Source organism: Triturus cristatus, chromosome 10 (assembly GCF_964204655.1).
Source record: "Triturus cristatus chromosome 10, aTriCri1.1, whole genome shotgun sequence".
Taxonomy (NCBI): Eukaryota; Metazoa; Chordata; class Amphibia; order Caudata; family Salamandridae; genus Triturus; species Triturus cristatus.
Genome location: NC_140593.1, coordinates 1,092,711,258 through 1,092,726,362, shown reverse-complemented (window position 1 = coordinate 1,092,726,362; position 15,105 = coordinate 1,092,711,258). Strand labels below are relative to the sequence as shown.

The 15,105-nt window shown below is 42.1% G+C and overlaps 1 protein-coding gene across 2 annotated transcripts in view; it reads left to right on the top strand.

Moving 5' to 3' along the window:
* TSR3 (TSR3 ribosome maturation factor) overlaps positions 1–15,105 on the top strand; it is a 117,258-nt gene that overhangs the window by 79,966 nt on the left and 22,187 nt on the right. For both annotated transcript variants that reach the window (XM_085629282.1, XM_085629281.1), the window contains exon 6: positions 11,913–12,086. In XM_085629282.1, the coding sequence (XP_085485408.1) occupies positions 11,913–12,086 (174 nt within the window). The remainder of the gene's footprint in view (positions 1–11,912; positions 12,087–15,105) is intronic.

Below are 15,105 nucleotides of genomic sequence, written 5' to 3'. Positions count from 1 at the left end.
CACCAAGATGGTATCCACTTTGTGCGCCAGGGCATCAAACTGTCTCCCGATCGAAGTCTGCAGCCCGTCAAGTGCACCCATGACATCCTGCAGTGAGAGCTCCGGGGCCAAGGGCGAAGCAGTCTTCTGTGTATCCGGGGACTGGCTCGGTGCACCCGGTGACCCCTTCTGCTGGGCATAGCGGTCCATGTTATTGGCTTGAGTGTAGGCTCCCCGCCTGGTGGCCTTGGGCTTCGGCCGATCCACCTCTGCTTTGCCCGACATGGTGGGCTCGAGCAAGTCGGGTCAAACAGGACTGCCCTCTCTCAGTGAGAGAGAGCAGGAGTGCTCCGTCTTACGATGGGTCGCCAATGTGGCATGCAGAGCGTCCAAATGATAATAAAGCAGACGCGAGCACTCCCTGGGCTGGGCAGACAAAGGGCGAGAAAGTGAAAGGATAGGGACCTCCGTCCGGCAGTTCACACCTCGCCTGGCCGCTGTTGTTCAATTAGAGGTCGGGCATCCTGCCAACTCGAGCCCCTGGCATCCCTCGGAGATGGGCCTCAATCTTCCGCCATGCATAACTCCGGTTCCCGGTGGGCGATTCGACCTCGGGTGGCATCGATCGCCTCCCTGACAAGTCATCTACACGATGCCATGCATACAAACAGGATTATATACAGGATAGACGACGGAGGGCACGAGGGTCTCGGGAGCTCAAAGCTCACGCGGCCATCTTGGTCAAGCGCTAGGCTCCTCCGACATATTTGACTTTTGGTAAAATACACAAAAACCTTGCAGTGATGAAAAAATCATTTACCTTTTTTTAAGATTTATTTCACGTAAAACATTCTTAAAATCTAGCCAAAAAACATCAGATAGTAATCCTATATTCGTTACAGAAACAATAAAAAGAAGGTCACAAATCTATACATCACACTGGTCGTAAGTCAGAGCACCTCTTCCTCATATCCCAGGCATATCAAAAATATTTTCAGTGGTGTGTTTCACATGTTTAATAGCTGGATACGCATTGATCTCAGCCTTTTGCATCTCATAGCAGCATAACAGAATAAAACATTACTTTTGTCCTAAGTAGTCACATAACACACAATGACAAATGGGTGCTGACACCATTCCTCATTTATAAACAAAAGTAATATTACATAAATTCAAAGCACCCAGGTCAGTTCACTCGTAAGACTTCTGTCTGCCTACACGAGTTTTATGTTTCAAATAATCTTGCACCAGCATAAACTGAAACAATAAAACAATCTGTCACTTCCTTTTTGTCACAGGAAGATCCTTAACAAGAACTCTAGATCCCCTAGCTATTATAGCAGGATCTGACCATAGACCCAAATTGCCCTAATTTAACATTATTCCTAACATAGTTTATCCGCTTGACTTTTAAATGATCGTCCATAAAAAGATGCTCCTTCATCCCTTCCTAGGATACCACCAGTTTAAGATTAGGTCAAGAATTGGTTCAAATCATGAAGGGCCTTAAATTCACCTTGGAATGAATACGGAAATACCCACTTCCTACCTCAGTGAGATCATTGGAGTGATTTTTGGACACCACAAATTCTGCAAAGAAACTCTACTCTAGTTAAATCTCCTTTCAGAGTGCTTCATGAAAGCAAGAACCAGCTGCATAATATAGATGTTAAGGATGTTTCTGCCTATCTGCATGTGTAAAAGGAACAAGAGCTGAAAGCAACTAATGCATAAGGCAGAGCAGTTGAAATTTCCACCACTTGTAAGTTTGCCTGGAAAGCAGCTACAAGTGCCATTCTTGTATCACTTTACTAGTTCAGGTAAATTAAATTCATTAGCAAATAGAGATTTTTATTGCCAATTTTGGTAACTTACAGGCTTTCAGAACATGTTCTTTAAATGATGCTGCTCTTTGGCTTTCAACAACACGCTAGTAAACCCTTTTTTCCATACCTCGCCAAGTCGATGATGAGGTATGAAAAGTGTCAATGTCTCAGAGGAACAGTCGGCTTCGGATTATCCAGCTCCATGTGTGGTGAGCTGTTATTCAGGATAAAAAGTAACAGATGAAAGGACTGGCGTACAGATAACTGACAGGTTATCTTTGCTTTCTGCTGGGGGAGGTAGGGACTCTTAAAGGGGGAATCTATCAAATGCCATCCCTGTCAAAGAGTTGCCCTTTTGTGTTGGCATTATGATTTGAATTTGGACCAAATCCTGGGACTCCTGTGGCAGCCAGAGAATCCAGAGACATACAGGCTCCTATGAACTTAGGCGAGAGGGCAGAAAGAAAAGTTTTACTTTGACCAGGAGGAGTCATACTGGGGGTGAGCTAGAATGCAGACAGAGTGAACCTGCGACAAGGCTGTATGTTGCTATTCTTAAAAAGTGGAAAATGTGATTGATATTGTCACAAGGTAAATAGTTATTGAGCCACAGTGTTTGTAGTTATGAGTGTTAATGAGGTTTTAGATTTATTCCTCTTATAACCATCAAGTCTCATCTTTCCAGAGCTGTAGACATACTGTAAATATTTTTAGAAGCCCTCACTCTTAGTGTGCACAGTGAATAGGCTGACTTAGAACAAAGACAGGTCCTGAGATGAGAAATCTGTTCTCTCGCATTGTAAGAAAATGGTCCTGATTAGAATAAAGTGAGAAAGGCAGCTTTGCATTTGAATTAAATTGCAACTAAAGTATTCATTCTAACGCCCTATAAGGTTTCAAAGGCAAACTACTCTTTTGCATTCTGCACGGCCACCAGTAGTCTTTTGAAGGAACGGAGTATCAAAAAATAGTATTTGTACTTAAGCAATGTCTGAGATATAAATACCAAATCATTTGCTGGTATTGTCCCATGTGTTTTCTGACTAATTTCTGGCAAGTCCCAGAAGTTATTATCATCTTCAAGAGAATGTAAGTCATAGCCAAACTTCCCATCACCAACCAAGACAGCCACCTGACTGAATGGGCAACCCTTACCAAAGGCGACAGCCTATCTACAGTGAAAAATAAAATAAACAGTATTTCAGGATCAAGACATGTCACACACACCAGTACATGTCCTACCTTTGACATACACAGCACCCTGCCAATAGGGCTACCTAGGGCTTGCCTTAGGGACAAGAAAATGGAAGGGTAGGGCCTGGCAAGTGTGTGCTTTTACCAGGTCAACATAGCAGTTAACAACTTTGCAAGCAGACACAACAGTGGTAGGTCTGAGACACATTTTCAGGGATACTCATGTGTCATGTGGGTGGGAGAACCATTGCTGCAATCCCACTAGTAGCATTCGATTTACAGGCCCTGGCACACTCAGTGCACTTTACTCGGGACTTACCAGTAAATAAATCAAATATGCCAATAATGGATAACCAGTCAAATCTAGAATGTACACAGAGAGCATATGCACTTTAGCACTGATCAGCAGTGGTAAAGTGCCCAGAATCCTATAGCCAACGAAAACAGGGTCAGAAAAATAGGAGGCAAAAGGTTTGGGAATAAACCGGTGAAAAGGCCAGATCCAACAGGCATACTTTGATCCATAGCTTTACACTGAGGTTGTTATTGACACTAGCCCCGTTGAGTTGGGCACAATCCTTGCACAGCACAGCGGACACCCAAATTCATGAAGACATATTGTGGCATATGCAATCAGATGTTTGTCCCAAACTGAACGTGCTTATTCCCAACCTGAGAAAGAAAGCTCAGTGGTGATGTGAGCTTGTGAACATTTCCATGTATTCTTGTATGGGAAGCCTTTCACACGTGTGACATATCATCAAGCATTGTTGGCCATCTTTGGCAATCCAAAGGCGAAGATGCTTCCTCGCATTGAACATTGGAGGCCTATGATTACAAGAATACAACTACACAATCATGCACCATCCAGGGAAAGATCAAGACCCTGCTGATTACTTCTCAAGAGTGCCTCTGCAGTACCCTGGCACCCCTTCCAGCATACATAAATGTAATTGTGAAATCAAGCACACCAGCTGCTATTTCGTTGAAACAAATAATCACTGCCGCAAAATAGTGACATGTTAAAATGAAAAGACATTATTGCACATCAGTCTTGGCACCAACAGCCTCAACCTCTTATCAGTGACAGTGAGTACCAAAAATAAAAAAATGTCAAAGATGCTCCGTCCCTCACTCAGGAAGACATTATCTTTAAAGGTTCGAGAACTGTCATTCCGGAGAGTCTGTGACAACAAATAATTGAAGTGGCCCATGAAGGTTTCCACATCTCAATGAGAGACTTAAAAGATAATTGAAGGCCTGTTATCTATGCAACAGTCTTTCATCGAAAACCACTCAACACACCTTAAAAATGTCTGAGTTGCCAAAGCATATATGGTAAAGAATTGCTGTTGACTTCTTTGGTCCTCTTGTCAATGGACATCATCCGATGGAGATTGTTGATGAATATTCCAATTTTCCATTGATTGAAGATATCTCATCCATCACTCAAGAAGAGTCATTGAGAGATTAGACGGCATCTTCGTGAAATGGGATGTTTCTATGATCTTGAAATCTGACAACGGTCCACCTTTCAACAGTCGAGAATTCAGAGACTTTCTCAGTCATCCTAATGTGAAGCTTTAGAAGAGCACACCTCTTTGGCCACCGGCCATGGCTTTGTCGAACATCTTATGAGTACTCTTAAAGCTGTTCAGTGTGCTGTACTGGAAAAACTCGACCTTAAAAACTGTCTTGAATTCTATTCTTCGAGCTTACCGTTCGACCCCCTCACTCGACCACAGATGAAAGCCCTGCCACCTTGATGTTCAGAAAAGCCATGACGACCAAGTTACCTCAATGGACCACTAGAAGATCAAGTACTAAGGCAGAAATCTGTTTGAAAAAACGTGGATCGTAAAAGGAAAATGAAGGCCTATGCATACAAGTGCCGACATGCAAAGGGAGTTATTTTCACTAGAGGAGATTGAGTGCTTGTTCTTCAGTCTAGAAAACAAAAACAAATGCTCTCTTCGATGCTGAGCCCTTTCATGATGTGACCAGCAAAGGACACATGGTGACTGTCCAACGTCCTACAATGCCAATGCAGGTCATGGACACTTCTATTCACTGTTCACAGTTTCCGAAGACACGGTCAGGACGTGTGATCAAAGTGCCACAAAGATTCATTGAAGAACTATGATTGTGTAAATATTTGTAAACATTTTTTATTTAACAGAGGGTGAGATGTAGCGATGTATGAGTTAGCAATGATGGAACCCTTGTGGCTCTTGATGGACTCCGTAGAACTGTGATGCAAACATTCGCGTGTAGCGAAGTGAATGCAGGTTAAGAATGTTGAGTTTTGTGGTTGCACGCAAAAGAACAAAGGCGTTTTATACGAAGCTCTATGTGTGGCATAGTCCTTGGCGAGTACCCAGGCTGGGGAGGACACAACACATGGTAGAAGACTGGCTGAGAGCGAGCTGCTTAAAGCTCAATTCCGACAAGACAGAAGTACTGGTCTTCGGAAACAAGACCTCCATATGGGACTTCAGCTGGTGGATGTCAGAGCTAGAACCAATGCCAACTTCCACCGACCACGCAAGAAATCCGGGGATCATTCTAGACGGAAAATCTCAACATAACGGCATAAGTCAACGCAGTGAGCACCTCCTGCTTGCATATCAAAGGCATGTCACAAAATATCTTCATGTGGCTGCCACAGAACACCAGATGGACCATCACGAAAGCACTCATCACAATCAGGCTTGACTATGGCAATGTACTCTACACCATAATCTTCAAACAACTCCGGCATAAACTTCAGACCATCCAGGACACTGCAGCAAGGATCATAGTTGTCCTCCCACACTGCACCAACGTAGCACTGCTCTTCAAGGAGCTCCACTAGCTTCCCATTCACAAATGCAGCCAATTCAAACTTCTCACACACAAACAAACAAAGCCTTTCACAACATTGGACCGGCATACCTGAACAGCCGCTTACATTTTCACCATCCTAGCAGACACCTATGCTCTACATCACTCATACTCGTGCACACACCCCTGCATTCACAAAAGGAGGTCGATCTTTCTCCTACAGTGCACCCAAAAAATGGAACGACCTCCCTCAACACTTCAGGGCCTCCTCTTCACTTATTGAGTTCTCCAAGAGGCTGAAGACCTATCTCTTCGAATAACTCTGCGGGGACCTAATGCCCACTCGCCTGCTCAAGCACCTGGATACCCTCATAGGTGATTTATGCACCCTACAAATAAACGTAACAGAACAGTTGAGGGTAATATCTGTAGGTGTAGCACCCAATACCGTCCATCATGGTGCAACTAGGGTTCAATGTCCAAGTTTATTCAATGAAGACCTCTGTGGGCATTCCGTGCCAAACTATTGGAGAAAAGTAATAGCTACATTATAAAGTTTGTTCCCCAAAGGTGTCTATCTGAAGCTCTGGATGGAACAGAGGGAAGCGAAAAAATCAACTGTTATCTGTTCTGTTTGACAGATGTGATTGCCAGAGAAGCGTTTTCTCTTCTCAGAAACGAATGGCACACAGCCTTACCTTAAAGGTTTGTTTGTCTGTATTTCCTTTTCAATCATTTCTGTGTTTCAGAACTATCCTGAAATCTCATTTGGAAATTTTACAATCGGATTAGAAAGAGAATTCTACAAAGAGACTCTCACAACAAAGGCGGCATTTGGAAAGTAATTTCAGAAAAATAAACCATTTCATTTACATTTAATATATATATCTATCAAGCTCCAAACTGCCCCTCTAGCAGAAACGCACTCAGACACTGAACTGGAACAAACCCTTTATTGGTCAAAATGTCTCCCATGTGCAGATAGCTTTAGCAGCTTCGCCGTCGATTACTCCTGATTAGGAAATATAATATGAAGCAAATTGGAAATATTAAGATAAGAAAACAAAAGTGGAGAGATTCATAAGCTTTATGAGATGGTGCGCCTAAATTTCTGTGAGGCCGGACAAATGTGCATAGTAGCAAAAGCTTTTATTTGAGAGACAGAACTTTTATTTTATTTTGGACTGGTTTCTTGGCTTCTTTCCTGTATATAGGACCTTAAAAAAACACTTTCTCCTAATGTTTGAGATAGATAGATACAGGGTTGATGCTGTGCCATTGGAAAACCCACTCTACGCGAATAGTCCAACTACTATTACCCTATTGTCTAACATTAGAACAGCCAAACTTGCTGTAAGTCGTACTGTATGGATGCTAAAGTTCACCACTGTACAATGGGTGGATATTCTAAATGTATTTGAATGTAATGTCCCAGAATAACTTATCTAGTGATGCAATAATATGATCCGTGTGTAACAAAACACAACAATCAAAAGCCTGAAAACGTATTTAAACTTTAGGACACAGTTGTTGGAATTTCACATTACAGATCATTCACATATTCAGCTGAAAAGTTAAGTAAGTGAATGCTTTTATTCCAGTACAATATTGGTAAACACCATATGTTACTACGTGATTTGTTTAGTGATGTTGTACAGAGTTGAGTTTCTTCTATGTAGATTGTTAGTTATTTGTTAAAGAATGCGATAGTGCCTTCTCCAGCCTGCAAGATGAGATAGTTTAGGGTGTCTGAGTCAGATGAACAATACACTTGGCCCAGGGCCGGTATTTCAGATTGCTGGTGCTTGGGTAAGGTACAGACCGCTGGCGGCTCTGCAGAGTTTGTCAAAGCGAACTATCTTAAATGACTCCTTTTTTAAAAATTTTTTTTACTCTGATAGAAAAAGTGTCGTTCTCCTGATTGGCTGTTATCAGAACTAAAAATCATGAGGCTCTGATATTCAAAACTATGATTTGGGTTGACCGAATGTAGTTAACATGCTTGGTTGATTATTCCAATACGTTTTTCATAGCTATTAATGAGATTGGTATTAGGTGATTGCCCGATACTTTTATCAGTTTTTATGTACGTTTAATGGATTGCTGCCAGTTGGCAAAGATGAGTTTCATAACACTGTACAGAGTTATTTTGTAAATTACTATAAGAACTGAATCCTGTATAAAGAGTTATTTACTAATCTGTGATTAATTCGTTATTAATGTTAGTCATTTATTAATACTTCATTAAATAATATGTTAAGCTTACAACACTACAGTCTGCCTGAGTGCATATTTGTTGTGTAATTCCTCAATTCGTTTTTAATTTGGTTGTCACACAACAGGTTTTTCTGCGCATATCTGTGCCCTAAGAAGGCTCGGGTTTGGTTTTGGTCTCAGCAGTGCCTCACTTATGTTCAGATAGCAGAGAGACTTCTTGTTTGCGTTGGCTAATAATCGAAAGATTCATTTAATGAACCCTGGATATTATGCACGCGTGAACCTGAAATCCAGTGCCTGCATTGAGCTCTCTTTCCCAGCTTTGTAGACTTGTGTTTGAAGGTGGAAGCCTCTCTCTGTCTCTTTTGATGGTAGTCGAGATCACCTGAATTTCACATCCAGCTCTGAAGAGAAATATGTTTACTCTACCTAGAAGCTATTAAATGCCACTACATGTGTCATTTAAAAAAAACATGGAGGGGTGCAGATTATGCGGGGATCATGCTTCTGTTGACAAGCTACATACTTAAATGTAATGATGTGCTTTATTGTATGACGCTCCGTTTGCCAGTGTTGCAAAGGCATACTTCTTGCTGTCACCTTACTCATGAAATCCTAATGAGTGTCTAATGAAATCTTTTCAGTGAGACAAGAAGCAATTGGTGGATTGTCTAGTTTTCCTCACCCATTGGAAATTATTGTGGGTGTGTCCCAGTCCATCTTTTCTGATCACTGTGCCACTGCATCATATGCAAATCAGCCTTGCTCCTGCTCCAGTAGAAACAGTCCATCCCAATCTGCCTCCTCCCCCTGAAGGACCACGCCGGCAATCCCTGACTGGTCTCATCCACTACAAATGAAGCATGGGTTTTATTATGGCTATTCCACATGGTGATGGACTCCTTGAACCTCTCAGATACCAAAGATATTAGCAGAAGACATCCCACCCACAATTTTATAGTTGCATGCTTCATCCTAGGTGCCTTCTCCTCATCCGGGTAAGATAATACCACACAGATGGACTCAACCATTGTTGTGAGTTCATTATTAACTACTTGTATCTGGATAAAACAGGGTATTTGTTAAAAATAACAAATAAAAACTGTGTTTTTTCCTGAAAGATAATTCTTCATGCATCATTTTTCCCGCTGACATATTTCAGCAATTTAACTCACCCATATGGGTCACTGGGGTCCTTCAGTGCTCAGACTAGTCTGTGCCTTGTTGGGCCCCATCAGTAGGGTGTAGCTTAAGTCATATAGCTCAGTTAGTCACTGGGCCCATGTTTGGGCATCACATGTAGCCAATCAACAAGTTGATTGGTGGAATTCGTAAATTATTATAAGCTGCTATCAATTACTTTGAGCTACATTCTACCCCCACCCCCATCACTTTTGTTAATGACATATCCTGGTCCATACATTTCTTTTGCTGAAATGGAGATAAGACTGGTCATGGTGGCAGCCTCAACTGAACAGAGCAGATTAAGTATTATGTTGTGAAACATTGCAAATATTTAGAACACAAGAACTGTGAGGGTTTTAAAATCTCCTATAACAAACAACCAGTCATTGCTCCAACTTCGCTGCTAAGATTGAGATCAAAAGATATTATGTGCAGTGTAACCTCACTTTTAATGCAGTTGTGTTACCACAAAGTGCAGTGAAGTGATGCAGCCATTCTATGCTCCACGGAGAGTGAGTGAGGTCCTTGTAATCACAAGATTTGCTGAAGAGCACATTGTCACTAGAACAGATGTGACCTTTCTAAAAGTAACAGGCTATATCTAACAGAATAAGTGAGACTTAAGAGCAGAATCTTCCATGATTGACTCCCAGCTGAAGGTCAGCAGATAGGCCGGGTAGTAAGCACAAAGAATGCCTTCAAGCATAGAACAGAAACCAAATGAAGAGTGCCTGGTCGAAAAGAGCCTTAAATAGACAAAGTGCCCTGATTTATTGCTTAAATTGCTTCTCCGGTGCTGGTGGAAGCAAGTGAGGCAGAAGAAAGGCATTGGAAACATGGTCCGATTTTGTGGATGTTTTGGACTAACTGAACCACCATATTCTAAACATGCCGCAGCCTCTGGATCATCCGGATGGAGCCCTTCGGTAGCATATATTGCCTTAATAAATTCTTGATTAAGTCCCACCTGTGCGGCCTGCAAATGACGGGGGTAATAGGTAAAACCATTAAGGGTATGCTCCTTCTGAGCAGTTCTATTTCTTGGAAGCAGGAGGTGACCTCAGTTCACATGTTCCCCACAGATAAGTGTTTGTCAAAATGAAAGGCAAGATTCTTGACCTGTGAGGCGACTGGAAAGTGTGGATTTCATCTTGCTTGGCCTAGTGCTGTTGCCCCACAATCTGTCCAAGCTCAGGATTAACACTTTGAGATTCTCAACATTACTCATCAGGCATGGGGGATGGGTAAACAGGACTCTAAACTGTGTTGAAGTTCATATGGAAACTGATTAAAGTTCAGCATAAGCTGGGTGTCATGTGCATTGGATGCTGAGCCCAAGTAATAGAAGTGAGCAGTGTCCCTCCGCAGATCCTGAATGAGATACAGGATAAACGAGATCCGGGCATCTGATTTCAGCATTATGGGAAAAGGGCCAGAGACTGGGTCTGACAAGAGAGAAATCCAAACTAAAACAAAGCACATGCTTGCAGGCCTAGCACCACCAGGTGGTCCATCAGGATGAAATTATCCCCTGCATCAAATCCCCTGGGAGGATCTAACAGAAGGTGACCCGCTGAGTGGCAGGCGCCGAGGCTCAGCCTGATGTCGTCTAAAATGGTTACAAGTGCAGTTTCAATCCTCTTCACTGAACAGAAGGCCATCTGTGAGAACTCCAAGAGATGTATGGTTTGTAACAGTTCCAGAGCCAACTTGCCAAATATTTCTAAATAATATTAGTAATTGTTAATAACGACGAGATATGTTGTGACTTGCACTCAACCCTCATCCAGACTCCGCTTCATAAGGGGCTTAATCACCTCCACCATCCAGCAGTGCTGCAGTACACTAGAAGGAAAGGAGGTGTATAGCATGGATGTAAGTGGTGTCACAACAGTTTGAGAAAGATCCTTTAGGGCATCAAAAGCAGATATTGCAAGGAGACCCAAAAGGTAAAGATGACAAAAGAGAAAAAACCTCGCTCTCTGCAGTGGTGGGGCGTCTCCTCTCCAGTGTCCACTGATACGTTAGGCAAGTTGGGAGCTGGAGGTATGACATGTCCTGGATTTATTTATTATACTCCTGTAGATGGGCAATGTCTTCTCCATGAAGAATTTAGTCCGCCTGTCGCATAGTTCTTGTGACTGGCAATAACTGATGGTGCCTGCAGAAGACTTTCCAAGTGACTGTCCGTTGACAAGCACGCCTTTTCTGCCCTCTAGACTTGTAACTAATCTCTTCTCAATTAATATTCTGCTCTTGCTCCCATGTGGTTCCATTCCAGAGAAAGAAATAGTTTCACATTGTATTTTTTATTTCTGAACTTCCCCAGGCCTAGTTGTATTGTCTTTTAACACAATAAAGCTACCCCAGATTTTATTTTGCGATTGTATATCCTTCATGATTCTACTCAACGCTGCTTCCGTTACTGGACATACACAAAAATTTAACGTGTGTTATAAAGTTGTGTTTGGAGGCCAGCTGACCCTTGAGACCCAGTAGTCTCTAGTTCCCTACCTTGGTTAACCTCCAGGGTGTGTTTGGTAGCTAGTTGTCCTGTCTACATCTACTGGATGGGCAGCAGTTTTTAACTTTCATGTAGAGCACCATTTTCTAAAGTACATAAAAAAATGTATCCTAGATGCCTTTCAGAAAAAACACCCTAATATGTTTTCTTATCTTTTATTTCAGGTTTTACAGATTTGGCTGTCATACTTTTAAGAAAATTTAAATGGGGGAAAGTTTTCCTCGATCTGAATAAACATCTGCTGGATAAATATGCTGCTTGTCAGTCTGTGGAGGAAGTGAAGCAGGTTGAGAAGGAGTTTCTAGCTGCTGATCTAGAAGAAGAGACTGACGTAATAGGTGCTCGTATTTTTCACAATTACCTACATTATAAGCAATGTCCTGCTTTCAAAATGAGTGTGAATACAACTCTGTGGTGGGATTTAATTTGCTGTATAAAAACAAATGGGATTTTGAGAGCTCAATTGAAGGCAAATAAGTGGTTTACAGCCAATAATGGCTAGTGCACGTCTGATCTGGCATTCCAATTTTTCTCTTTCTGTTTCTCCCCTTTTAATTTAGAACTTTCTGTCCACAGTGAGTGGAATGTTCTATTAGACTTGCAGCCTTTCTGCCCTGGAATTAAGGCCTTTAACAATTTTACTCCTCGTTAATGCTTTTAAATAGAATGCATACTTTTAGGTCTTGGGTAAACAGTGCATGTGCTGTCTTGAAGAGACGTGTTGTGTTTAATCTGTGGGCTTCAGGCTACCCATAGGCTTCTCATTTTCGCATTCCATCGTCTGTCTCAAATCTTTTGTCCTCATTTGTCCATGATATACAGGATTCATGCCTCTTCTTGTGTTTAGCCCTCCCCTAGAATATGAACTAAGTACTTGTGTCCATCCAATGCTCCCGTTTTCAGAGCTACTTTCTTATTTGTGTTTAAGAACTCCACACGAGTGCATGTGTTTTTACAAGCTCAGTCTCCTCCCAACCAGGCTTCATTTCAAACTGCTCCTGTTTTTTTTCTTTCTTAAACACTGGCAGGATTTCACTATATCCAACAAAAGTAAAAGGATCATTGTTATTTCAACAATGTTGGGCCTTGTTTTGCAAAAAAAACAAATAACGCAATACGTGCATGAAGTGGCATTATGCATTTCAATTTGAGATTTATTTTATAGTGTGGTGGGTCCCTCTAGTGTCTGAAAATGGAATATTCCACACAATATCCCATCACATTCTATTTGCGTTCTACAGCGCAGGCAGGGTCTTGCATTCCTGTTTTTTACTGCACGAGACTAGAGAAATGAGGCTGTTCATCTCCTTTTTCTGTACAACAATTTCTTTTTAAGAAATGTGTAGACCTGGACAAAATTTGATGAGAATTACACAGCTAAACCCACCCATAGAAATGAACAGGGTTTGGTAACTTGAAATATTAGAATAACGTATGAGATTTTTAATGATTTCATGATTGTTATCCCTGTGCCCATATGTGGCATCTCAGAATATTTGTAATAGCAAATCTTTTTTTTTTCCTTCAAACTTGCATGACAGCCAATTAAAACATTAAACTATCATTGTAGAGGTGGCAGCCATTAAAGTTCCTGGCGCTTTTTAAATACCTAAACATGGAAAGTAGTGTTTAGGTAGACAGTACAACCTTACAGTCAAACTTCACTGCGGAGTTGAATGGCTGGACTTCTATCCAGAAAACAATGTGTCAGGTGACTAGTAGTTCATTTTTATGCTATGTGCAGTTTGAATCCCTGAAACCCGGTCACTGCCTCTTTTTCTTACTTCTATATCTAATGTGATCATTTTCAACACCATTTGACTTGGTGTACTCTTTCCCTTGTAGCAATATTTTTGTGAGTGAACCTGTTAGAAATTCGGTTTTAAGGTTGGTAAAGATATGTTCCCTGTCAATGCAGAAGCCACAATCCTAGTCCGGGTAATTAAGATGCACACTAAATGTTTACCTGGGCTCACCCTCTGGTAGCTTAGCACAGAGCAGTCAGGCTAAACTAAAGAGGAAATGTGTAAAGTATTTGTGCAATACACACACGCACACCACACACACACACACACACACACACAATGAATACACCACAAAAAGACTTCACACAGGTTTAGAAAATAGATTATTATATTCTGAACAAAACCAGACTAAAATGGCAAAAATTCAATGTATATAAGTTGAGATATAGAATTTTAAAAGAATAAAAGCAGTGACGTGCTTAGAAGCAAGTAGCGCTAAAGAGGTTACTTTAGGTCGTGCTGAACAGGGGCAAAGTCAAAGTTTGTGTTGACCTTGTGGAAGTGCAGGTCGGCTACATGACCCAAACGGGGCCCTGGTAAGGAAGTACTTTTCCTGGTCGCAAGCAACGAGATGCGTCAATGCTCTCCATGCAATGAACGCGATGCATCAGTTCCAAAGACTGTTGCAGCAGTTGAGAAGCGTTGAGCGATGCAGTGTATTCTGCCACACAGTCAAGGGGATGCGCTGATCTCACCAAGCTGCAGTGGCGGCGATGCACTGTCCGATGCGTCGATCTCCGCAGGCAAAGCACTGGTTCTGATGCAAAGTCCCGATTTTACTCTCACAACCGGGTTGATGCGCCGGTTCTGTTACACACAGACAGGAGATGCGTCAAAATCCATGTTGCAAGTTTCTGGGCCACTTCCAGTGAGCCAGGCAAAGGAGAGTGGGTAGAGACTTTGATTTCCCTGAGTCGCAAGCAGCAGGAGGCAAACCAACACACCCTTGGAGATCACTTGGAGTGAAGGGAGAGTCCAGCTCTTCTTTAGCAAAATCAGAGAGCAGCAGGCAGCAGGGCAACAATTATACATGGAGGAATTTCAGATCAGCAATCCAGTTCAGTCCTTTAAGTGGCAGAACTTCAGTTACAAGTCCAGTAGTGTCTGATTTTAGGGTGGCAGAGACCCAGTAGTTATACCCAAAAGTGCATTTGATGTGGGGGGGGGGGGGTGACTTCAAAGCAGCTCTCTGAAGTGCACAGGTTCCTCCTTCAGCCCAGTCTTGTCTGCCAGGCAATATATGGGGGGTAAATCAGCCTTTTCTGTGAGGACAGGACACTACCTATTCAAGTGAAGTGCTAGCCCCTCCCTTCTAACCTGCCAAGGCAAAGCTATCAGAATACAGATATATGTAGATGGGTACTCGGACACACCTATCCTTCTTGTGTAATAGCTGTTTAGAGGGAATGCACAAAGTGTACTGTCACCCACCATGGCAGGCTGTCAGGCACACAGAGGAGTACATGCAGATAAATATCCAATTTCTAAAAGTGGCATTTCTAAAATAATAATGTTAAGTCTAACTTCACCAGTAAGTAGGATTTATCAATAC